We start from the raw sequence: 25,444 nt of genomic DNA, 5'->3' as shown, positions 1-25,444 counted from the left end.
GTCTTTGAATATCAGCATAGTTTATTCTGAACAGAGTAAGATACAGGAAATAGATCTTTCTCTGTGCACAAACACGGCATTTTACAATCTGATCAGTACCCAGATCAGATTGTAAAGTCCATTTACACCACACATTTCTGTGTCCCACTCAGGAAAGTGATTTTGGTCTAAAAGTGTCAATTTTCACTCAGAAATGGTGCAAACAGGAGAGCCAATCAGGGAGGGTGAGGTGAAGTGAAATGAATGAACTTCTTAAGGGGGGGCTAGAAGCTTATTATAGGTCTTTGTCATCTTCATCAAAGCCGCAAGTCTCCGTCACTACAATTGTATTTTATATCCCAGTCCCTCCCCCCAAAAAACACAAGCACAGGAAAAAACATGAAGTTGACTTTTTATTCCTAAAACAGAAGCAGTGCCACCCAAGTCCGGTGCGGCATTCATATATAATTATTTATATATTGCAGTTTTTCGTTTTTGTGTCTAAATGTGTGGTATAAAATACAATATACGACAATGTACCTCTTTATTTTTAAACACAGTGAACTTCATTGCTGTACAAGTCCCGTGCAGCTAAAGCTTAGCTGTAATTGTGTCCACACGCAAAGGCGTGGACAGAAACCCCCTATCTGGTCTCCTCTGTACATCGTGACAATACAAATAATCTGTCTCCCTTACAAAAAATAATACTCTAAAAGCAACCTACCGCAACTTTATTTATTCATCTTTTTAGTGGGTTTTTGTTGGTTTGTTTTTGTAATTAAGACGATTACATATATTTTTGACCAATTGCTTTAAAGCAGGGAGGCAATACAAACCTTCTAGAACTTTTATATATAAAAGAGGTTAAGAAATCAGACAAATTATACATTTAAAAACTTACAATAAATAAGACAGATGCAGGCATTTCATTTGGATATAATCCCATCCAAAAGAAACAAGGAATTAGAGGTCTTAAAACCAAGAATTCATTCTCTCATTTCATAGAGCATCAAAGTCCCTTTCCATCAGATTCTATACAGATTCCTCCTCCATACATGTTGATTATAGAACTGGCCGAATCCATGATAACCGAGGATCCGCGCGCAACTGTCGAAGTAGCGTGGAACCAGGGATGAAGAACACCACCAGTAAGCACTTTCATCTTCTTTCTTTGGCCTCCACATTGCGGAAAACTCATTCAAGGCCTACGTTCGTCCTCTGTCGTATCCTCTCTTTCTCTTCGAGTGAGTGTTATAAACACCAGATGCCTGATTCTCCTCCACAGTGCTGGGTCTCAGGTGTAGTGACTGCCTACCCAGATCATCTCCGTTGTAACTCACATACATATAAAGTCCAGCACTATAGTTATCCGTTGGGTTGGTTTAAGATCCACCTTTTCTTCACTCTTCTTTTTTCGTTCCCTGATAAGGTCCTGTTCTCAGTTCTGCTCTGTAAGTGTTACAACATGGTCATGATGAAGTTGTACATTTGATTGAGCACCACAAAATGGATGGGCAGGCAAGAGCGGCGGTCCTGGGTTGCAGGGTCACAGGTCAGCCAGGAAAGGGCGTTGTACTGCTCCAACACAAATCTGCGAAAGAGAAACATTTAGGCATATTCAATATTAGCTATCATTAAATTGTATTGTATACACTAGAAGAAAGCTTTTCAAACACTCAGAGGAGCGTTACCTGAGAACATCAGAGGTCTGATTGGAGTCCAGCGGGTGAGAGTGTTTGCTGTGCAAAAGTTCATCCGATTGCACTGAAGACACATGGAGGTGTAGAGAGGCCTGGAGTAGGGAAGGAGAAAGGCAAGAAGAAATTTTCAGCCGACAGCATCTATTAATCCACGCCCACCCAAAACAAGCTACAAAGCTGAGTTACAAAGCTCTCATTGTCAGGGCCTGTTATGAATTAAATTGACAAGCCCATGAACAAGTAAACACGAGACGCCAGGAACATTCATACCACTGTTTACAATTTCCTTAATTAGGGAACAGTTTGCTCCAGACTTTTTAATTGTGTACAAGTCAACAAGTCAGCAATACACTAACAGCTGCTTATCAAATCAAATGCTTTGCCTTAAATCATGCCAACACATTTTGTGAGCTCAATTCCCTCTCTCTATACACGTATACATATATCAGACTATTTTCTTTCTTTGTTTTTCTTATACACACCAACAGCAGTCTGGCCCAATCCCAGAGTACTGAATTATTAAAAATCCCTCATTGCAGGATTCTCTATAAATGCTGCATGAGGGGGAAACAGAAGTTCATGTGACCTGGACAAAGCATGAGAGGTAGATGGGTGCAGTATCACAAGGAGGCGACAAGAAGTCAACTCAGCTTTCTGAAGTCAACAAGAAAATGACATTCTGGACAAAATATTTTGGGCAAATCACTCTGCATATAGTCTAATGCCAGATAAAAATGATTGTTTTGCACTTCTATGTAGTATTTTGGGGGGGATGAATCAGGATTTGCTAGGGAAATGTGCGTTATACAAATATTGCAATACAAATTGTACAAATCTCAAGAGAAGCATTTCTGCATTATGAGTAGCGCATTTACCTTTAAGAAAAGGGGACACTGGTTCTGTGCCTGAGGACATGCGGACCAGAACCAGTCAGGCAGTGGACCTGCTTTAGCTGTGGACACAAAATAGCCCAGAGCTAATGGCTGCTGGAGGATATTGGGAGCTTCTTCGTGAGACTCCATACGGTCTGTACTTTGACCCTGAAAAAAGATGAAAAGACATGAAGATGTCAGTTACTCAATTAATCACTTAAAACCTTAAAAAGCTGATAAAAGTAATCTTTCATTCTATCAACTAATCTTATCCATTGTGTCTTCAATTCATTGTGTTCATGTCATTAACTTTTACAAGGTCTTGCAAGAGAATATTCCGATTATTTGTTCCTTATTAGAGGTAAATGAACTTGTCTCTCAGTTACCTTGCTCCCATCTCCTCCATGGGGGTACTGGGATCCAGGTGAGTGAACTGGTGACGTGGTGGGTGAGGCAGGGAGGATGTTTATGATGTCAGGATCAACCAGGTCGTTACCTTCCTGCTCCAGGAGGTCAAAGATGCCACCGATTGGATCCGATCCATCTAGAGATAAAGCAAGGATTCAAGGATTTGTATAAACATGACATTAAATCTGGTACAGGGGTTTCGTATTGCAACATCTCCAAGTGGGACAGAACCACAGGCTACCAAGTAAAATAGAGGGGAGGAAAAAAAGAATTGTCCTTCACCATTGCCACCGTTGAAGGCAAGGTCAATGTTCTCGTGCGGGTAGTTGGAGCTGTTGACTTGCACAAAGGCAGAGGTGGGGAACACCAGGATGTGTGTGCAAGACGTGTCCTGCGGGGTGCTCAGCTGCGACGTCTGCATGTTCAGAGTTGTACTTCGACCAAACACTGAACCTGTTGACACAGAGTCTGGACAAAGAAAAGAGAGAAAATATTAAAAAATGACAGACTGAAAATGAACTCAAGAGAAACCAGGATTCATGGATGGAAGTAATATTCTTAGCGGTTATTTCCATCCTTGAATCAGGTTTGACTGAAATTGAAATTCACTTTGAATAAGTTTAATTCAATATGAACAAGAACGTTTTTTCCTTGCATAGGTATCCTAGTATAAAAAAAAACTGTAGCTCTCAAAGCTATGTGAGTGATGGGCAAAATCCATCAGATGCAATACATCTTGATACTATGACAGAATAAAAAGCTTTTGTCAAATAAAGCCATCGATCTTCAGTATCATCACACCAGCACAGGAATCAATAGGAATGTAGAAAAGTGTTTTACGAGATCGAGACACACAGGACAGGAGCGTATATCAGATAGGGACAGCAGACACATGCGTTATGACACATTGAGGCTATCATTCACATCCACAGAAAAGAGACGCATGACTACGGCAATGTGGGTCTATATTTTAAAGCTGAAGTGTGCAATTTTTCATTGTTTAAGTATTTCATTCTATTCCGGTTTAATATACATTTAAGTGTTTTCGAAACTTGTTTGGAAAGTTTGAAAAAAAAAAAATTGTGCCACAAATGAAGCAAAAACGAACTACCTATGCACACTAATTACTGCTAACACAACAAACTAGCCATAAAAATGAGGACGACAACATGCGCACCATACGGAGAGAAACAGGAAGTGTGATTCTACCTGGCATGATGACAAATGAGCCCTGGGGTTCCATGGCAACTAGGCAGGCGCTAAGGATGCTGGGAGTGTCAGCTGCTGAGATCCCACACAGCCTACAGTTCTCCTTTAGCCTCCGAGACACTGACTGCAGATTCCTTCTGCTTAGTAAAATACTCCAGTCTTAAAGAGGAAAAGAAAACCATAAATGTACTCCCATGGGGAAAAATGTCCATGTTTTTACTGCAGTGTTAACAAATCTTGTGCCTTTAAAAATGTATTATAAGACTAATTTGCTTTGGTCCAGGATGCTGTTTGAGCTGTTAGCTTGAAATGTGCCACCTTGAGAAAATGTTAATTTTTTTTATCAATATTGACATTTATGTAGCAGCCTTTTTAAAAGCAATAACAACTCAAATCCAACTGTATTGTGAATATCGTCAAGGCTAAAGAACTAAAAGCATTACATTGGCATTACCTCGCAACTCTCCGTGACCTATTCGTCCAAGTCGGCCAATCACCACTCTCCATGGTAATGATGTCATCTGAACCAAACCCAGGCACCACTCCCAAAGCTTCTGTAGGCCCAGCTTCCGGGCAGATCCCTTTTTCCTTCTTGCTCTGAGATGACAAAAACAGAAAATTATATAAAACCTCTAAACACAAAGGCTTTAAATATATTTTAAATGTCCTTAATTTATGATTACATTTTTTAAACCGGATTAGAAATTAGTCAAATGTGTAAATTTGTTATATTTAAGAGGTACATTATCGAGATTAAAGTAAGTAAAAGTTTTACAAAGGTGTCAGGACTTTCATTTGTCATGATTAAGGTAGTAATATTTAGATATGACACCTATAGGACAGTTATTGCGCCACCTATCTGTCCCACTATGCTACTGAACACTTGTAAAGTTGTACTTCACCTGTTGGGTACGTCTATGCTGATGATACAGGTTTCCAGCAGCTCTCCATACAGGTCCGTGCAGGTGGCCAACAGCCATCTTTGATCATGTGACAGGCAGTAGCCCACAAAAAGGACATTATACTTCTGAGACGCCTCTCCGAAAGTCTCGCCCAACTCTGTTTGCTTGTCTTTCGTTGGGGCCAGGATGAAAGGTGGTGTGTACAATCGCAGACACTCTGGTCTCTATGGCAAGAAAGTCAAATGTCAAAATAAAATAGTGATATAACTCAAGTTGTCTTCCTTGAGGAAAAAAATAAAAAGTGAGGGTCTAAGGTCGAACCATCAACCTCATACTAACGGTGGTCATACCCGTGCACACATCAATATAGCTTTTTCCTCTCTTATAAAATCAATAAACCCCACCAAGTAGTCACATCTCTTTTGTGAGTGGGAAAGGAAGTAGGGTGGGAGAAACAGTGCTAGCGAGTGGAGCGAGAAAATTGGATTCTACAAATAGCTCGGTGAAGAAAGGAGAGCAAGTGGAGCTTTCGGATTCCGCTGCCAAAACATGCAAGCCGGATCCCATTAGGGAGGTCTCATGGAGCTGCCCAAGCAGATAATGGAAAGAGAACTGTTGGGTTGTTCAAGTCCCCTTTGGTTTTGTTCCAGGACAGGGAGGTCAGTGTAACAGTCTCCACACGTCACCGGGTTCTCATACAGCACTGAGAGCCACTAAAGAGCCTGAATGGGCTGCCGGTGAAGGAGCTCTATGGAGGAGGTTAGAACCACAGGCTCTGGGAGCCTCAAATCAGGGTGTTCATTTTGACACAAAAGACAAACAGCTCAGTCCGTCTAAGGTATTGGCAGAGCTTTAGCAATGTAACTTTAAAAAAAGAAACAATTCATATTTTTGAGATTTAAGATATTTTGAATTCATCAACCGATCAAACTGCTGGACCCTTACTCACATCTGGGTTCCTGAGGGATGTGTCGAGGGCAAGGCCGGGGCCGAAACCCGTCAGTGACTTCACATTGGTGGAGGTTGGGAGGGGTCTTCTGCACTGGGTGAAGACAGAGAAGGCTAGAGACTTGAGGTGTTGGGCGTAGAGGTGCCTCTCCTCACTCCTCACAGGTTGAAGCAGGTACTGACAGGGGACAATCTAAGAACACAAAGTGCACAGATGTAAAACAGTGATTCGTTTCACTATTGTCTTTATATAAATTCATCTGGTGTCAAAAAGGAAAGAAACGGTAGCAATAAAGTCACACTAGACCAGTGGTTCTCAACTTTTTGGGATTACAAGGCCTTCCATTGTCCACAACAATATTCAAAGGCCCAACAATCAAGTTAATAGAATGTTCTGCCCACTCTTTTTAAGCAATGAATTTACATTAAGTTTCCAGTTGTTCTTAAATTAACTGGATAAAGATGAAAGAATTTTCAAACTATTTTTTATTCAATTTCACAACTTGGTAAAATATTTTAGAGCTTGGCATAAATACATGGCCATGGAGTTAAGATTTCACATGACTTTTTCCAGACCTAGAAATCACATTCTTAAAATTAGGCTTCCACGTATACCCAGGTGTTTCAAAACCATGGGAACCCTGGTTCCAGTTGTTGAGGCAGTAAATAAATAAAATAAATGTATAGATTATTAACGGATTTTAATGGTTGTTTTCTCTTACTTTAAAAAATGTATAGTAATCTTGAGGCCCCCTTGGAAGTTTCTAAGGCCCCCTAGTTGAGAACCACTGCGCTAAACTTTTTGTTCCGTTGACTTCCATTCGCATGTATGCAAAGATCATTGTGAAATGTTAAATTGGCTTTTAAAGATGTGTCCACTGTAGAGTATCAGGTAAAGTTGCTGTACCAACCTGTACAAACACAGAGTTGCGTATATGAGCTGGTAGGACCTGCAGCATCTCCAGGTAGCAGCGGAGGAGTCCCATCGTCCACATGCTTGATTGTGACGTTCCTGGCTCCGCCTCCTCATATGAGAAGGGGTCCACAACATAAATCATGATGGCAGGTGGGTACGTGATGGCGTGGGACTCGCCGTCTGTGGGAACTCCGACCTTTTCTCTCTCCATAGTGCTGAAAAAAATGGGGGAAAGAAAGGGTCTTTAATGTGCTTTTAAAACAAAACCTGACTAATTTAACACTTTTACGAGTTGAATCACAATTTCAGGGTAAATGCAGGGGTTAAAGTGAATGAATAAAGTGAACTTCATTTTTCTGAATGAAGGCCAGTATCACTGATATTAAACATAATACTGATTTTTTTTTTTTCCCAAATTTTTTAAAAACATTTATTAGGCTTAAAAAAAAAAACTTTTAAATTTAAGAACTTAAAACAATCTTCACTTAAGCCCATAATAGATGTCATATTTACCTGTACCTTTCCTGTCTAACAGGTATGAAATATACATAAATTGAATAAGGTTACAAAACAGTCCGCACTGCATAAATTATAAATGGAATATAGATTAATCCTTATTAAAGCTACAAGCCTTCTTTTTGTCAAGAGCTGTAAGTAATTTTCTCTGTTCCCTTTGTTCTTTGGTTAACTTAACTGACAGAGAGAATTAGTACTGTCTCTTTAAGATCTGCCGCTGCTGACGATCTCACTCATTCTCTCACTACTTTTTACTTTCATTTAAGATTTTATTTAACTCAATTAAGACTGTTCTTGTGAGGATACTCGATAAAACGGACATTTTGGCATAAATGTGTGTGTTATTGTTCATTCAAGAACGAAAGAGAACTCGATACTGGCGTGTGTCAGCGTGTAGCTGCGTTCCTCTCATATGATTGGTAGGTGAAATCAATTGACTCGAAAATATTAAACCTCATGCAAGTTACCAAAAAAAATGTTTCCCTCACGGCCGCACGCCGGAGATCCGGCACGGTGCCGGAATACTTTAAGCCCTGTAAATGTATACCTGATGCCACTATTAAGATAGGAAAAAGCAACAAATGCATTGCGTACCTCTCTGGTGGTTCAGATGGCCCCTGAGTCTGGCTGTTGACGGCTGAATTGTCTCCAGAGAGGCTCGAGTTCTGGGTGACAGCCTGCTGGCCCAGAGCCCCAGACTGGGAGCTGTTACCTTGGACTCCCATGCTTCCATAGGGAGGGAACGAGCTGGGCTTGGCAGACTGGATGCTGCTGCCCTGAGGGCCTGAGGAGGAGGAGGTGTTATTGGTGTTGCCTGACAGGCCTGAGCCACTGTTGCTGGCAGCGCTGTTGTTGTTGAGGGCGGAGCCTCCGGAGGCCATTGAGGTTTGTAAGTTGGAGGAGGATTGCGAGGAAGATGATTGGGAGGAAGAAGGGATAGGGTTTGGCTGAATGAGGAGGGAGCTGTCCAATAGCTGCGTAGCGAGGTATGGAGCTAAAGAAACAGAAGGGACAAAACAAAGATTAGTGAGAAATACATTCATTTTCATGACAACAGGAATAACAGAGAGAGGGGGAGAGAGGGAGATGGTCTTACCGAGGTCATGTCTGCAGACTTGGGCAAACAGCTTGAGCTTGGCAAATGCATCACTGCTGCCACCAGCTGCTTTCAGAAACCAATCGTTGACTGGCTGTTCTGAGTGCTTCTTGGCAGCAGTTCCACCTACCCTAACAATGCCATCAGCATACACTTTGGAGATTGGTCGATGCTGACCGAGCTTACAAGACTGTTGGGCAAAAACAGAAAGAGACCAATAAGAAAGCAGTACAGGGAAGCCAGGAAATGCTGAAAGAGTGCAGTGGACACAGAAACAAATACGAACTATCCATTTTGGTACATCACTTAAAGTGTAGCATGTTATTGCATAGTTAGATTGTATTTATCCACAATATTTTTAACATAAGAATGTTGAAATGTGCTATTTATTATCATATTTTAGTTTATTATCATAATCATAAAAACACTGGTTTGTTGCGCAAATACTTATACAGTTTTACTGCACTTCGTTATTTACTTATATCGGCTAATGAATTGGGAAGTCTCACATTCACAGGAAATAGCTTACTTCTTAGTTGAAAAATAAAGTGGATAGTGCGTGGCAGACAAAATTCTCAGTGGAACATTAAAGTAAAGATTGACCAACTCCCTCACCTCGTAGACCGCTGTCAACTCTCTGAAGAAGCTCTTTGCTCCGGTGAGGAGAGCATCACTGTCCGGACAAAGGACCAGATATCCTACGTCTCTTTGGGAGCCAAAGGGATCAAGCAGTAGCTTCTCCCAGTACGGCAGGCCAAAGGGAGACAGCACCACAAAGTCATACTCATACCCAACCAGGAAGGTAGGAATAGGCAGAGGCTCTGGAGACTCATCCGTGCCTGGAGAGGAGCAAATTAGGAAATAAAGTAAGAGTCAGAGTGACAGGAGAGTAGGGCTGGGCAATATGGCCAAAAAAATTATCACGATAAATGTCAAATCTTTATTTCTTTCAAGTTTAAAGGCAGATTTTTGCTACTGAGTGAAAGTTGTAGAATCCAGACAATTAATTGTGGTTTTATCATCAGAACATGACAAACATGTGAGTATTTCACAAATTATTTCACACATTTGTTTCAGCAGCAGTCAGTTCTCACCACAGTTTTGAAAAATGCTTTAAAAGTGGGCGTGGTGAGCCGCAGAATGGAGGCTGACAACACAGCAACCGCTTCTGATTCAAACAGTTTTATTTTGCTCTCATTAAAAGCATCAAAGCTTCCCACAAATGCAAGTTGCAAATTAGCATTACACGCAACACAATATGCACATGGTTTATTAAGCTCAACGTAAATTACACAAATACATACATATCCTGGCTGTGACAGCTATAATTTAGTGCACAAATAAATGCATGCTGTTGCATCTTTGATAACTTTTGAGACTGCGTGGTTTTTACAAGCTGTTTGATCGGTTAAAGAATCGCATTTAGTATATTAGACTTTTAGTATAATACAAATGCACAAAAACTGCTATAGCTTAATAAAAAATACTGCAACTAACATTAATAATATAAAACAATGTTACATGAATATCCCACATTTCTGCCACAATCCCATGGTTTCAGTTATGAAAACAATCCCATGGTTTATTACTACAGTAAATCATGGTAAATGTTGGCAACTTGTGGATTGAAAGCCTTCTAACTGTGTTGTTTTGACTCAATGTTACTCCTGTTTTCCGTTCAATGTTGTTTTCAATGCTGTTTCATCTGGCTTTAAACTAGTTTAAATCAGAAGCCATTTGATTTGTGGTTTGCATGGGAGAGCTCTGTGCCAAATTCGAACAATTCTCACTGGATCTTACAGTGCTGTTTAGTGGTGGTGTGATTGAAACGGTCAGCAAGTAAATGCATTCGCTCTAAGCTCGCGCTGTGGTGTGCTTTGAGCTGATCTGATAAATGGTCTGTGGCGCGGTTCAAACGAACAGCTCTATTTCGTTCCGCTTTTGGCACGTTTGCAGTTTAATGTTTCTTATATGCCTCAAAAATGGGAGCGCTTATCAGTTAGGAAAATTGGTACTGGCACCAGTGCGATGGTCTGCAACACGTATGTGCAGAATTAATTGCATAGTGCATAAACATTACAGGAGAGCAGTATCAAGATTCCCCCTGACATCAGTTTCAAAGTCTATTAACAATCTTAAATACATAATTATCCATATGTGCCCTTGTTGCTCACCGTAAGACCCTCTTCCAGCCATCTTGTGAAACTGCTGCCATGTGAGAGGCCCCTGTACTCCCCAGGAGCGAACGGTCCTCTTCTTCTGGATGGCATCTTGGAGAACCGGCTGGAGAGAGAGAAGAACTCTCAACACATCCTGAGAGCATAGCCCGCTCACATCCACCGCTGTAGAAAAAAAAAGAGAGAGAGAGATTTAATAAGACACTTAAATCTGTCAATATTCAATATTTACTAACATATATAAACATGAGTAAAATATAGTGATGCACCAAAACAACATAACCAAAAATTACGTTTTCGTATAGCCAAAAACAGAAATGGAAAAGTTTGCACTCCAAAACTACTTTTGTCCAATATGAAAAATATTTTTGGTTGCCGAAACTTCAATGCATTACTAGAACAGAAGTGGTAATATTTGGTCAACACTCTTAAAACTGTAAAAGGAAGGACTGGGAACAATTAACTGTAATACACAATAAGATCAGGAATGTGTATGAAAGTAAGTAGGGTCAATTGTGACCAAGTTGTTAAGGCTATTTTCTATATGAGATTGTCTTCCTCTTTTTGTGATCATATCTGTGATAATTAATGTACCAGCTTAATGAGAGGAATTGTTTTGTTTTTTTAAAGACGCAAGCAAACGTTGAATGTGCTCTAATCTCTTACCGCTGCGTTTGGCCCAATGGTGCAAACACGTGCTCTTCACCAGAGTCTCGTCCACCTTCCCACCGGACATGTTGTCCATGAACTGCCGCCCGTGTTCTAGAGCCAGGTAACAGTCGTTGTGGAAGTCTCTCTCCTCTACACGCACACATGGTGGTACAGTGGCGCCCCCTGGCCCTTGGGAAGACAGTCCCTCGGGGTCCAATGCCAGGATGGGGGAGAAGGGATTAGTGCACTGATCCTGCAGAAGAGAGATAAGCTCGTCCGGGACTCGATCCTTGCCTCCACCCCCTGTCTTCTCTAGCGACATGCTCCGTAACGCCTCAAAACGCTTCTCCGCCTCCTGGCTTACATCCGAACCCCGTCCGATGATATCCAGCTCGTCTTCCAGGAAAAGGCCGGAGCCATTACCGTAGCGCCGATTGACAACAGCACTGAAGCCGCACCCACAGGGATACTGGGCCTCCATGTTGGGGTCGCTGATGTAGATGCCCACGTCGGCACCTTTGATGTTCATGTTGCAGACGCAGATGCAGCAGCTGTCGAAGTTGCAGTCCTTGAACAGGTTCATGACAGACTCCGACAGGATGAGGTTGACGTATAGGCTGTGGGCTTCGGGGATGGAGGGAACCGTCGCAGGTTCCACAGAGTTGAGTGGCCTGCAAGTGGAGGGTGTTGAGGCTGGCGAGTACAGGTCCGAGTTCTCATATTTGAGGGAACCTTGTACGCTGGCTGGGCCTCTGGGCGTCCGGGGTGTCCGTGGGGTACGAGGGGTAGGAGCTGAAAAACGAGGAGTGGCAGGGGACGGGAGGATGTTTGTGCCACTGTTGCTGGGCGGGGCGCTGTTAGACAAGAATGGCGTATGGGTTTGAGTGGGTGTATACGTCTGGATGTACTCATGCTCCATAGCATTGTTTTCACTAGAGTGAACAAAGCAGAAAAAAGACAAGTGAGCAATTTGGGCATCACTGAAATCAAGCCCTACAACAAATGAGCGACATTTAAAATGTCTCGTCAATCCTGTTCTCACCAACATAAAAGATTATTGGATATAACAGTGGACATATATTACGAGCTGCAGTACTGTACTTGTATCCTAAGAAGACCTCCAGGGGGAGGGAGAAGAAACTATTTTTAGACAGACGGTCCAACAGGCAGCTGTGCAAGAAATGAAAGCACAGCTTGTGCCACATGGACCGTGTGTGTGTGTCTGTGTGTGAGAATGCCGAGTGTGGCTCCCGGTGGCCTTTAAAAACAGGCAGGCGTTTGAAGGTCCCCCATTTGAAGACGTGGCCCTCTCCCCCAGCTGCTGTGGGTTATAAAAGAAGCCTAACTAGCTCTTAAAGGGCTTTTGAACTGACTTAAACAAACGTAGACTTTACAACCAGACTTATCACTGTCAACGACCATTCGTAACACTACCCTCCTCTCTCTTGATTTCACTGAATTTCTACTGACATCAAATATGATGTTCAAGAACACAGTGTTCTCTCTGCTCTCTGAGATTAATGTATGAAAAGAACTTTATTGGATTATTTTTTCATCTGCTTCGATATTGCCGCAGTATAAAAACACATTTAAGCAGCGTAACTCAAACCTAACTTCAGCCAAATAGAATGACAGTGTAGTTGAGTTGAAAAAAGGTTCATAACATCAGATGAAAAAGCAATCCAGATGACAGTAGTTTGAGTGAGGACAGTAGAGAAGCTCTGAGATAAGCAGCTTTAAATGTAAGAAAATAAAAGGAAAGTGGCAGCAGATGGATTTGACAGCCTAATTACTAGTGTTAACACCTGTTCTTCGCTTTTATTCTTTTTTCGCCATTACTAAGAACAAAAGGTGTGTACTGATTGCACAGAACATGAGTTAGTATTTACAGTTAGGGTTGTAAATGTATGAGATTTTAACGGTATGATAACAGTATATGAAAATATCAGTTTCATGGTATATACGGTATTAAACAATCAATTAAATTAATGATAAAAGGGTTTTTATTTGTTGAACAACAAACTTGAAACCATATTTTGTTTTGTTTCTCCTAATTTCAATAATCAAAAATCAATCAATAATCAAGATTTTCGGCATTATCGGCCCAGACCGGTAAACGGCTGGTCAGTCTCACGTCTTACTGATTCCAAGCCAGTTCGTTTTGTTGCCAGCGGCACAGGGAATAATGTCAGGTGCGTGCTCTCACTCTATTGCGTGCTCTCACTCTATTGCAACAGTATATTGGATCCGTGCATAAACTCTTAAAGTGACAGCAGTCTAATATTCCTGCTGCTGTCTGTGTTTTCAATTGAAAACCAAAAGACAAAGAGAAAACCACTCACTGATCTTGACTGAATAACATTTGTAATTAGTTGTAAGCATTCATCTGCGTTTAATTTTTGCAATGAAGACTATCCAGTGTTATTTTACATTTGATTACTTTCCTTTCTGTAGCATTTCTTACCTGAATATACTGTATACCCACCTGAAAAAATTAAAGCTGTGTTTATTTCATATCTCTCTTTATTCTACTCTATTTATTTGTGCTATTGTTTGTCTTTTTATTAGTTTTTGTTTTTAATTTGCATTGAAGAAAAGTAGATTTTTGTTTGTATATGATGTCAATTATAGTTCTTTGAAAGAAAATCGGAATCGGCAGGTCACCTACAAAAAAAAATCCGAAATCGGAATCGGCCGAAAATTGCAGTCGGTGGATCTTTATAAAAAAAAAAAGATGGTAATCAATTGAATGCATAAAACTAACAATTGAATTAATGTTTTAATGTAATCAAATAATAAATTAACTCATTGACTTGATCCCATAACCAACCTTATTTTTTGTGTTCAACAGAAGAAAGAAACTCAAACAGGTTCGGAGCAACATGAGGGTGAGTAAATGATGACAAAATGTTCCTTTTTGGGTGTACTATTCCTTTAAATATATATACATTTAAAGTTATTATTATTGTTGTTGTTGTTATTATTATAGTTATTATGAGAAGTATATTCTATTGTACTATAGTAGAGTCATAATTTCTTCAGGTTAAACCGAAAATGTATTTTGACGGGTTGTAGCAAAGACCTTCGAGTTTTTGCTATATTTGACAATAGTTTTTCTCAAATAAAATGATGAAATGCACATTAAGCGTCCTCTCAGAGCAGCTCTGGATATGTTCATATTGTGAGACGGCAGGCGCTGAAAACACCATGAGGTCACGCATTCTTGAGTACGTAGTTACATAAAACGGCAGTTCATTCCTTCAGACAGACGAAATATGAACCAGATTTCTTTAGCCCCTTTCACATAGCGCGTTGATTCCGGGAAATTGCCAGAGTACCTTCTGTGTGAACGCAAACACGTCCCGGGATTGATGCCGGGATCGATCCCGGGTTGGGGACCTAGTAACATTGCCGGGATAAGTCCCGGAATGCGCCCTGTGTGAACAAAAGCCAGGATCAATGCCGTAAGCGGTGTGTCGTAGTGATGACGCACGTGTTGCTCTTAGAAGAAAGTTTGTGTTCGTCATCAACAAAGAAAGAACGAAAAAAATGTCTGCAAACTGGAACGAAGCAGAGACCAGGGAGCTCTTTACTATCTGCACTGAAGCTGAGATCGTTCGCCATCTTTGTGGAATGGTACACAATGGTTAGTGTAGGCTACATGTTTTCGACGCGTACGTTACAAGTCTCATCCTGACGTCACGTGTCTTTACGGGATCTTACCGGGAGACCTTCTTAGTGCATACACAAGTCTGTGTAAAGATATATATAATGGCTGAGGTTGTTGGCTCTCGTTCATTCAGTAGGTTCAATGCATTTGTGCGTCACCCCAGATGTGAAACTCACCCATCCTTGCTGAAAAGGGACATAGCAGGTACAGAGTTGAGTAGCTCCAGTTTTCCCACAGTCCAGCTGGGCCTGTAAACACACTCATCAGGCAGTTTGATAGGGGGCAGGCACTGACTAGGCAAAGACTTCAGGGGGGCAAACATGGAGCAGCCTACAAACGGTTGACAAAACTCAGGCTTGTACACAAATGAGAAGTCCTGAAGAGAGAGAGAAAGAAACAAAATGTTAAATCCGCTGTTGTATAAGTCCATAGTCTTCAGCAAAACAATAGGAATGACTCTCACAAGAAGCACTCGAATGAGCAAATGCATTCAGGGTGCTCATAATTAACTGGTTAACTGTTAACCGACAGTAAGAATTTTGACCGATTAATAAGTCAAGTCACCTTTAATTATATAGCGCTTTATACAATACAGATTGTTTCTAAAGCAGCTTTACAGTGATAACAGGAAAATTATGCATTTCGGCTGATGTTCAGCTTAAGTCAGTTGTTGATTTAGTTCAATACTATCAGTTAAATGGTTTAAAAAGTTGTATTTTTTTAATTTTTCAAGATATTTTAAACCGTTTGCTGCATTTAAAATTGCGTTTTTGACAATGTATCACATTCAGAAATAATGAAAAATAACAAAATGTTTAAACATATTATAAACACTATAAACATAGTTTTAGTTCCCCTTAATCCACAACAAATCCTTTAAATTCAACAGTATTTAGAACAGAACAAGGATGAAAAATAAAAGTCGCTATATTAAAGTAAAGCCAAAAACAAATTAATTTAAAGCAAAACTGAAACAGAAACAGCATTGGGCTCAAATAGCCAATCCATATTCGCGATGTATCTGGATGCTAAACTATATATTTTTTTGTAAACTAGGCTTTGTACTTCACTCACGTTCCAATATCCATGTGATATCCTTCACATGCACAAAAATGTGCTTGGCCACACTGAATGGCACATACTGTACTACGGACTATTTAAATTGAGCAGTGTAACTTTTTGTATGTTTGGTTGACTATTTTATTTTGATAATGAATGATTAGCAATGCTAGAACTGATATGTTTATGCTGCTATTTACACATGTAAAACTAAACACCTGGGAATTTTCTATTGTTGTTGTTATTTTTAATGGGTCACAGACACTTATTCCAATTTAATCTAAGCCTAATTTTACATTATCTTGTCTGTAATGGTTAAAAAACTTCGGTTGTCAGTAAGGAAAAAACTAAATGAACCCCTAAAATGCGCACAAGCAAATTCCAACACAAGTTTACAGATCTTAGAACAGCTATGTCCCTGCAAAAACAAAAATCCTAATATTTAGCATGAAGTGCATTCCGATTGGCTGTCATTGTGTCATTCTGCACAACATTCCGCTTTCTGTCAGGACAGAAGAATGACTTGACGCTGGAAACTGGTTGTACTGCACACATCATCTCACCTTGATTTCAGAAGGTTTGGGGCTGCAGAAACTCTCTTCCACTTCGATTTTAAACTGGCCACCCAGAACAGTAGAGCCGTCCAGAGTGTTGAGGCCAGAGCCAGGCTCCATACAGCCATCTTTACTGCCCATGTTCATGGGGGAGTAACCCATGATGTGCTGCTCTAGAGACGGAGGCGTAGGGAACATCTGGTGTAGATCAGCCGTGCCTGAGGGAGGGATGGCAGAGAGAAAGATGACGTGAGTGAAAGGATAGAAGGAAGATGCATGAGGCAGTACATCCATGACAAGTATGTCGTTTCAAGTCATCTCATGAGCCTATTTCCTACTTATTCTTGTGGAAAAAAAAAAAAAAATTATTGTCAAACTCTATGCAAAAAACGTTTCCAATTGCAATAGAAAATTAATCCGCTGCTCCCTCTCAAAGAAATATATGCATGATGTCCCTGCTTGTCCGCATGCAAAGTAAAAGTTGTCACAGTGGCCAGCAGGGAGCAGTATACAGAGTTCAATGATGGAGTAAAACTTGTGCATATATATATATAGAGAGAGACAGAGACTGTGCTCACTTATACAGGAGACAGGGTCCAATGTGGCTGGCTTCGACTCCTTGTTGCCAAACTTCTCATCTGCTCCATTTACAGCTCTCCGTGCTCCAGGCTATGGAGAAATTCACAAATTAGCCAAAAATCAGAACTACGATTTCATTCAAATTACAGTATTTTCTCTTAAGAAAATTCCATTACAACATACCCTTATTTTCCAATAGCAAAGCAATGGCAATTTTAACAGTACTTGTTTTGAGTACAGATGATATATTTCTACCTCTAATAATGTATGGCGATGAGTCCTCGTGTCAGATTGTGAGAAATATTCACAGTGACGCAAAGCCATTCAGGGGGAGACATAATAGAAAGAGAAAACAGAAATATGGCTTGATACTGACTGTTTGTTCATCCTCATCTGAGTTGAAGAGGTTGTCCAGGTCTTTGATGGAGACTGCCAGGTCTGAATCATGTATGAGGCTAGTGGAAGCGGCCCGGTTATTGGCCGCAGCCCGCTGAGCATCTGAGCAAGAGAGAAAGAGAAAGCGCTTAACATGGTCCTGTTCTCCAGCTTTATCTAGCGTAACCACAGCCTGGGCTTGAGACCACATCAGGACAAGCCCTTTCCCTCACCAAGCGAACACATTTAACCTTTATGGGCAACAATACACTAAACCGGCCCAGGCTGTCAACAGGGAAACTATTTCAAATAAAATAAATGGACTCAGGGTTTGAGAGGGTTCATGAGAGAGTCACTGGAGTGTAACAGGACAATCCTTACCATCTGATAGAGCAGCACTGCCATCTTCTCCCTGCAAGAGAGCAAAATAAAATAGGAAATGTTTAGAAATTTAATATATAAGCCACAGATATACAAAGGTTAGATTATATATGCAGGGTGAGGGTCCAAAATGTACTTTCTGGCAGCACATATCAATGGCAAGTAAGTTGAGAAAAAACAAAACATATACACTTTAAAAAGTGGCACCCTGCAATTGTTACCTTACTCTATTTAACCCATAAAATAGTTTTGTTGGTATAAATGAATGTATTTATGTTGATTAGGTGATGTACAACCAGTTAAATGTAGATTAAGTTACCATCTTTTAACATGCTTTTACATCAAGTTATATTTTTTTTTTCAGTGAAGTCGTCAATATTTAATAATCGAGCAGTCAATGATTAACTTCCATAAAACACAATAAAACAGTCCAGAGTGCATCAGTTCATGATCACGTTAATTAATCACAGAGAAGAAAGTGACCAATTAGAAAAGGTGATGGTAAAAGGAGAGTAAAAGAGTGACAGCTAAGGAGAGAAACAGGAGACGACCAAAGAGAGGGAGGGAGGAAGGGTGGAAGCATATTTATACTTTGCCACCAAATTAACCAAATCTTCCACGCACAGCGTAATAAATAACATTGTAATATAAGATAACAGAGCAGGCTAATGGGACAGCAGCTTTCCCCTCAGCACCTTAGAAACCCACCCCAGACCCTTAACCTGCCCCTCATGCAACCTGCACCTCCCAGAGCCACCATTACAATGCAAGACGCACACTATGCGGAGATTCATTACGCCATGCATAATTTCATTACGCTGCAGGCCGTCTCTATGCATAAAGAGTGTAATCTGTTCCTCCGTACACACACTTCACATCCTAATGACCAACTCCGTAATAAACGCCTGTACATGCAAATCACTCCGCCCCGTAATCGATAGCAGAACCCTGGGGTGGAGTACAGGAGTTAAGCAGCCAATTTTCTATGTAGACTGTATTTTAAAACAAATGAACGCCGCTGTATGTTTATACATAACATAGATACACGTGTGCTATAAGCAATGAGGTTGTTGTACCATTTAGCCCAAATTACTTAAACCTCTCCTGTGTCTGCAAAAAGACGCTATAAGGCACCAAGACACATAAATGACGTGTAATTCTAAGAGTAGGTACCAAAAAAAGCTCTTACAAAATGATGGAGTAACAGAATACAGAAGGACAAAGCTGATTTTTGTTCAGCCTCCGCAGCTGCCACAAAAAGACGCTAAAAGTATGTGTGAAAATCCAACAGGAATGGGAGAGACTGTCTTCGCCCCCTCTATTCATGCTCTCTCCTCCACGTTTGAGGGTGTCAGATTCAGATCTCAGATGGGAATCTCCCATGAGCTGAAGATAGCAGACATGATGCCAGCACATTACATGCTACACTGCCAATAGAGAATCTGCAGCATCTAAAATTCCTTTTCACAGGGAAAAAGAGTCCATGTGAAACAGGATTCACAGCCCATTTTACTTCTGTAACATTGCATATTTCCAAATGAAACTGAAACTAGCTTGTAAAAACAGAAAAGGACCTTTACTTTTACAATACCGTTCAAACGTTTGGCAAATAAATGCAGTTAATTACAGATTAGGAGATGTATTTCAAAAACATTCAAATGAAACTTACTAACCCTTAACTTTTGTGTTAGTGTAGCCTTAAAACTAGTGCATTATAGGATTATATCTCTAGCAAAATGTGTCGCTCACCTTGTGTTTCTTCCCCGGTTCTCTATCTCCCCCTGCTTTGTCTTTCTTATCCGAGAAGGTGAACTTAACATCTCCGTCGACAAAAGCGTAGGGGTCGACCTCAGGCTCATGGTCGTTGCCTGTAATGGCTGCAACCAGGTGCTGGTTCTGTCGCTGCAGGTACGTTTGGAGACGTTCATCTGAGACCTTGAGCGGCCTTTTGGAGGCCACCATTGACCTGGTCAAGGCAAAAAGAAAAATAGGTCAAACCATGATTAAAATAATATAACACTGCATGGTAATACCAATATACTGGCAGAAGGTAAATATATCATCCAGATCAAGTGGGAAATAATTATTTTTCGAAGAAATAAATGCTCATTTCATAATACCCAAGGAGCACATATGCTCCTTATTTGAAAAATTAAGACCTTTATGGGGCACCATGAAATCGTTTTTCTTAATTAAGGGATACGAGGACATATTTACAATAAAAATAATTTTATTTATTTGAAACGACACTTTAAATATTTCTTCTTCAAACTGCATTTAATAATTATTTCTATTCTAAACATTAAATAGGGCTCGAAATTAACTTTTTTACTTGATAGAACTGGTGCCCTCAACGTAAAAAAATGTAGAAGTTTCAGCTAAAATTTAGGAGCACCCACCAAAAAATAAGCACCATAACTACAAATTAATATATATTAAAATATTTTTTGCCAATTCCGATACTGGTTGAGTCTCCCCCCCCCCCCCCCCCCCCTTTTGTTTAAGCAAACTTATTTGTTGTTTATTTGCTCTATAAGAGGCCAAAATGGACTTCAAAAAACAAACATCTGTAGCCATTTAAAATTATAGGCAACCACAGAATTTTAATCACAATCCAAACAAGCATGTAGAATGAGTAGTTTTTTTTTTAGTTTTTTTATTAGCATATAAAGCCCCACCCCCATTCAATATTTATATTTTTAATCCTATATTTCGCATCGCGAACAGTGATCTTGCTGTGCCTGGTATTTTCTCTGCTCCTTGTCTGCGCTCTCCTCTTTGCGGCCGTCTTTAACGTGTCCTGTCTCTGGCCTGTGTTAAACGTCCTTTTAACAGACTTCGTAATGTTTTCACACAAATTACATTCTGGGAAATTATTGCAATGCAGTTTGTGTGCAAGTCCGGAATAGAGTTCAGCCAAAATTAAACTAAAAACCAGCCGGTTGCCGATCGTGTGTTTAGAGCACAAACTGGCCGTTTCCGATTTATGGCCGTTGTGGTGAAGAGATGAGTTCCACCAGAGAAATGAGTCCCACCTTCAGTGGGAAAACGTCCATCAAGTAATATATTTATTTGTATAGCGCTTTTCACAGTACACACAGCTTTACAGAAAGACAAACAGCTATTGTATAGTGAATTAATTGCATATGTAAGCTAACTAAAAAACACTAAGAACGAGAAATGTTAAATTTCACAATCAATAGCTTCGGTTACTTAGTATTTGAAACATATTAAGTTAAAAGACATTAACGGTTGTTATAACGTAGATCAAGCGACTTGTATAATAAAGTAACTGTCGTATTTGTAATCAGGCACTAAAACGATTACCCATAAAACGTGCTTTGAACCAATCGGATTGCTTGGGTCCTACGGTGGGACTCATCTCTACGGTGGGATTCATCTCTACGGTGGGACTCATCTCTTCACCACACCGGTCGACCGATGCATCTCTAGAAAAAAGGTCGCACCACAACAATTATTTGCATTCGCACAAATGCTCCCAAATTAATTGAGGTCACAGATTAAATTTCGGGAGAATATGCGAACAAAATGATCGCAATTTTAAGACTTGTTGAATTAAGTGGCTAGAAAAAGAATGTTCTGCATAATGCGAGACTTTTTTTAAATTACAAACAAACCCAAAATACAACGGGACTCTTATTTTGAAATTCTTTACTGCTTCAAGCTGCTCATTCAAACATATGAGGGAGCTAAAATATGCACTCTTACAAGCATCAAAAACATATTACAATACAAACCATCGAGTAAACATTGTCATAATTCATCAAAAGTAAATCATAAGCAATCATTTGACAAATGCATGGTATTCATTGATCGCGAACTGCTCTGACAAGTGAGCCTGTAGAATTCGCAACAGCGCCGCGTTTTAACTTTGAATATGGAGCGCTCACATTTTAAAAATGAAATCATTGACAATAACAACTTTGAGTCATATTGCAATTCCGGCCTCAAATTTTAATCTCTTAAAATGATGATCAAAACTTTTGTTTATACTGTTTAAGATATTTAAGACTTATGACCTTTCAATTCACAGACATCTATTTTAAGTAAAATTTTGTTGTTGTTGCATATGCAATTGAGAAACTCGCACTGTTGAGCCCTGAAACCTATATTAGTCAACAATGAATTTTAATGCTATCTACATGTATTAAGATTAGGGCTGGAACGATGCGTTGATGTAATCATTACGCAGATTATGCCAATTAAATAATTTTCACACCGCACTAGAATACAGAAGTCAGTTTCATATTTTGTGCTTAATATGGCTGCTGTTTTTTACTAGTTGCCGTGGCTGCGAGGCGCGCGGCTCAAACGTACTCTCTGCAACTCTGTTACAAAGCATTTAATGCTGCTGTTGGTTATTTAAAATATCTAATGGATGAACTTGCGCCTCAATTGGACAATTAATTACACGCTTTCGATTGTGGTAAAACTTTGCGGTTTTATGGACAACGCCACTATGTTCGACACTACACGCTATCGTTAACGCTATGATGAGTTAGAATGTCACTTCAGCCGTTTGATCAAAACTTCACACTTCTAAGCAGTTGCTGCTGTAAATCCCAAAAAGTGACTGTGAACGCAGGCAGCCATAAACACCTTTCCTAATTATTTCTACACTGCATAAACCTTATCTTTTGTGATATTATTAAGTAAAAGTCCATACATAGATTACCTACTGTTATTATTTATTGGCAAATTACTTTTTATTAATTATCGTTAAATTAACCAAAGGTTTAATCAATTATTCAGGAAAGAAATTCAATAGATTAACTGTGAGGAGAAAAAAAACCCCCGCTAGATTATTTCGTAACTCGAAAAACCAATCAATAGGTTAAACAATTGAAAAAATAAGTTTGTTCCAGCCCTATCAAGCCCATTAAGATGATTTGACCATTTAAAAAAGAACAGCCCTTTTTTATGTCCATATGCCCAGAAATTATTCACCAACTCTGTGAAAAAAAACAGGAGGTTTCATCAATCCGAAATCATGTCACACCCCAGTGTCTGAAGTCTCTGTTTGTGTATATATGTTATGTAAAATCCCTCTGTGTTTGTTGAACCACTGGTGTACCAGTTGTACCAACCACTGTTTTCTCACACAGATCTGACCACTGCAGCTCTGGTGGGGGGTGACAGTGCACAGTGGCGCTGGCCAGAGATTAAACCCATTTTGAGGCCCCAGAGTGTACAGGGATTACATTAGGCCGTAACAGCAGAATGGACACAAGAGGACACCAGCCAAGTGCATCCTGGGATTGCACTGCATACCATTACATCTCACTGTGGCCAACAGAGACAGCTTCTCTAAACCACAGCACTGTCTTTTTTTCTGATCTTAGGCAACAACAACAACAAAAAACATTACAGTGGAAACAATACAGATGAAAACCACTTTTAAAAAATGTTCAAGTACACTTAAAACTGTTGAAGGGAACTAAAAAAAAATTAAGCATCAGATATGTGTGAAACATCCACACCACAACAACAATTTCCTAACAGCCATTTTTCCTAGTGAGGGATTAAGGGACAAATATTTTTTAACTTAATTCTATCAACAAGCATTCTTCCAGGAAGACAATGGCACTGCTGAGCAATCTCTACTCTTTATTTTCCCATAACACTGCTGCTTTGTAAATTTATGAGGGGCATATCTCTCATCCATAACCGTTTAGAGGGAAAAGTTCATACTACACGAACATTATTCAAACAAACGTGTCCAAACATTCCCAAACTGGGCCAAATATCAGTGCGACCAACAAATGTTCCCCCTTCAACAGATTCAACAAACACTATCTCATGTTAATGGATGTGACGTTGTGGACCATAAGGAAAAACAAATGTTTTCTTTTTTTGTATACAAAGTAACAGCCAAAGTGATGCTGTATAGTCGGTACAATCATTTTAATCATCATGCATATTAGCACAAATACAGAGAAAACAATGACAACGTCATGTCTTTTGGAAGCAGTGTGGGTAACCGTTTGTTGATTTACATTTCTGGAGAAGCAGTTAAGATGTACACTTAAACAGAAATTTTTCACACGAGTAAACATGTCACGGCTTAGTTGGAGACTGTCATCAGACAGCACTGGCACCGGTGTCAAATGTCTGTGCCTTTAAATCATGGTAGCCACAAGGGAGGCCAGCCGAAGTTCCCTTGGTGCTCTTCCTGGAAGTTTGTAGGGTAGGTGCATGTCGTAAGAAAGTCTGGGCTTAGCATATGGTGGATCTGAACACATCCTTAATTTATTTTAACATCAACTGTTCCATAGAAAAAATTAACCCTGCAACAACAACAGTAAGTTTCCATGATTTTACACACATCCTGTCTGCATTCTTGTGACTTTTGACCTAAATATAGTCAACTTGCTTAAAATTTAGTCTAGCTTATTACTGCCCAATCTGAAAGGAAGATATTGTTTGACTGACAAGTAAAGCGATCAAAATCAATTCAAAATCAAATTATTTCATTTGTAAATAATGAATTTCACATTCATAATTTTTATTTTTTTGTAAATAATAAAAAAATTCAATAACAACCTTTGGATTCTGGAAGATTTAGATTTACTTAAGGCGAGACACGGCAGGCAAAAACATCGTTTTTTTTTCACTGGTCAATTTTGAGATTTTGGGCTATTTGTCTTCAATAACATGTTTTCTTTCAGACTTGTGCTGAAAAAAAGTCCAAAATACACATTTAGGTCTTTATTTTACTACACTTTGTCTATTTGCGTCAGTAGATTTCTCTGAAATTCAACAAAAGTTGCCGTTCTAAATCAACGCGCTGCTCCGCGATCTCTGTGTTCTTCCTTTAATCACGCACATGTCTGGAAAGCTCTCTCTCTTCTGTACAATGCTGTCGGATCCAAATATGGTCATTTCCCTTTAATCAGTAACCAATCGTGAAAGTAAAATGGGCATTTAACCCTAAAAGCGAAATCTCATTGGCTGATGTCAATTTCTGACAGCGTGATTGGTTCAGAAGCATCACGTGACGCGCTCTGACACTCAGATGTGTGTTTTTGACTGTTTTTCTGCTCAGTTAAAGGCCATAAATGCTGTGTTTATAAGTTTTGATGTGATTTAGGTCGTTTGTATTGTTGTTGCTAATGATTTGATAAGATACTGTGTCAGTAAATAGTTGTTTCCACTAAAAAAGTATGATTTTTTACATTACAAATCTTTAAATGCCTTTTTCTCAAAATGACTTTTCTCTCATACTCCAAGTCCGAAATCTCCTCTTCAGTAGCACCGATACACACCAAACTTTCCAGTCTTGTACCTAGTTATATTATGAAGACAATTACAGAGGGATTTGTAAATATATTATTCCTAGCCTGATTTATATAACATTTTATTCCAAAAAACATGGCGAAAATACATTTTTTAAGGCTATTGACAGTATATTCTGTTTTACAGGATAACAAA

At 39.7% G+C, this 25,444-nt stretch overlaps 1 protein-coding gene across 1 annotated transcript in view; it reads right to left on the bottom strand.

Moving 5' to 3' along the window:
• Positions 1 to 379: 379 nt before the first annotated feature.
• Positions 380 to 25,444, bottom strand: part of med13a (mediator complex subunit 13a) — an 83,668-nt gene continuing 58,603 nt past the window's right edge. Inside the window, exons 10-30 of the mRNA XM_079600762.1 lie at positions 19,742 to 19,958; positions 17,993 to 18,023; positions 17,613 to 17,734; positions 17,236 to 17,326; positions 16,667 to 16,875; positions 15,221 to 15,420; positions 11,390 to 12,306; positions 10,721 to 10,888; positions 9,162 to 9,385; positions 8,547 to 8,736; positions 8,045 to 8,444; positions 6,930 to 7,149; positions 6,020 to 6,211; positions 5,071 to 5,294; positions 4,623 to 4,765; positions 4,169 to 4,327; positions 3,242 to 3,427; positions 2,938 to 3,095; positions 2,555 to 2,719; positions 1,671 to 1,771; positions 380 to 1,570 (exon numbers count right to left, since the gene is read on the bottom strand). Coding sequence (XP_079456888.1) covers positions 1,438 to 1,570; positions 1,671 to 1,771; positions 2,555 to 2,719; positions 2,938 to 3,095; positions 3,242 to 3,427; positions 4,169 to 4,327; positions 4,623 to 4,765; positions 5,071 to 5,294; positions 6,020 to 6,211; positions 6,930 to 7,149; positions 8,045 to 8,444; positions 8,547 to 8,736; positions 9,162 to 9,385; positions 10,721 to 10,888; positions 11,390 to 12,306; positions 15,221 to 15,420; positions 16,667 to 16,875; positions 17,236 to 17,326; positions 17,613 to 17,734; positions 17,993 to 18,023; positions 19,742 to 19,958 — 4,450 coding nt within the window. The 3' untranslated portion in view covers positions 380 to 1,437. The remainder of the gene's footprint in view (positions 1,571 to 1,670; positions 1,772 to 2,554; positions 2,720 to 2,937; positions 3,096 to 3,241; positions 3,428 to 4,168; positions 4,328 to 4,622; positions 4,766 to 5,070; positions 5,295 to 6,019; positions 6,212 to 6,929; positions 7,150 to 8,044; positions 8,445 to 8,546; positions 8,737 to 9,161; positions 9,386 to 10,720; positions 10,889 to 11,389; positions 12,307 to 15,220; positions 15,421 to 16,666; positions 16,876 to 17,235; positions 17,327 to 17,612; positions 17,735 to 17,992; positions 18,024 to 19,741; positions 19,959 to 25,444) is intronic.

The sequence above is a fragment of the Phoxinus phoxinus genome, assembly GCF_949152265.1.
Source record: "Phoxinus phoxinus genome assembly, chromosome: 23".
In the NCBI taxonomy this organism is placed as follows: Eukaryota; Metazoa; Chordata; class Actinopteri; order Cypriniformes; family Leuciscidae; genus Phoxinus; species Phoxinus phoxinus.
Note: the sequence above shows the minus strand (reverse complement) of the source record. Positions and strands in the feature narration are given on the sequence as shown.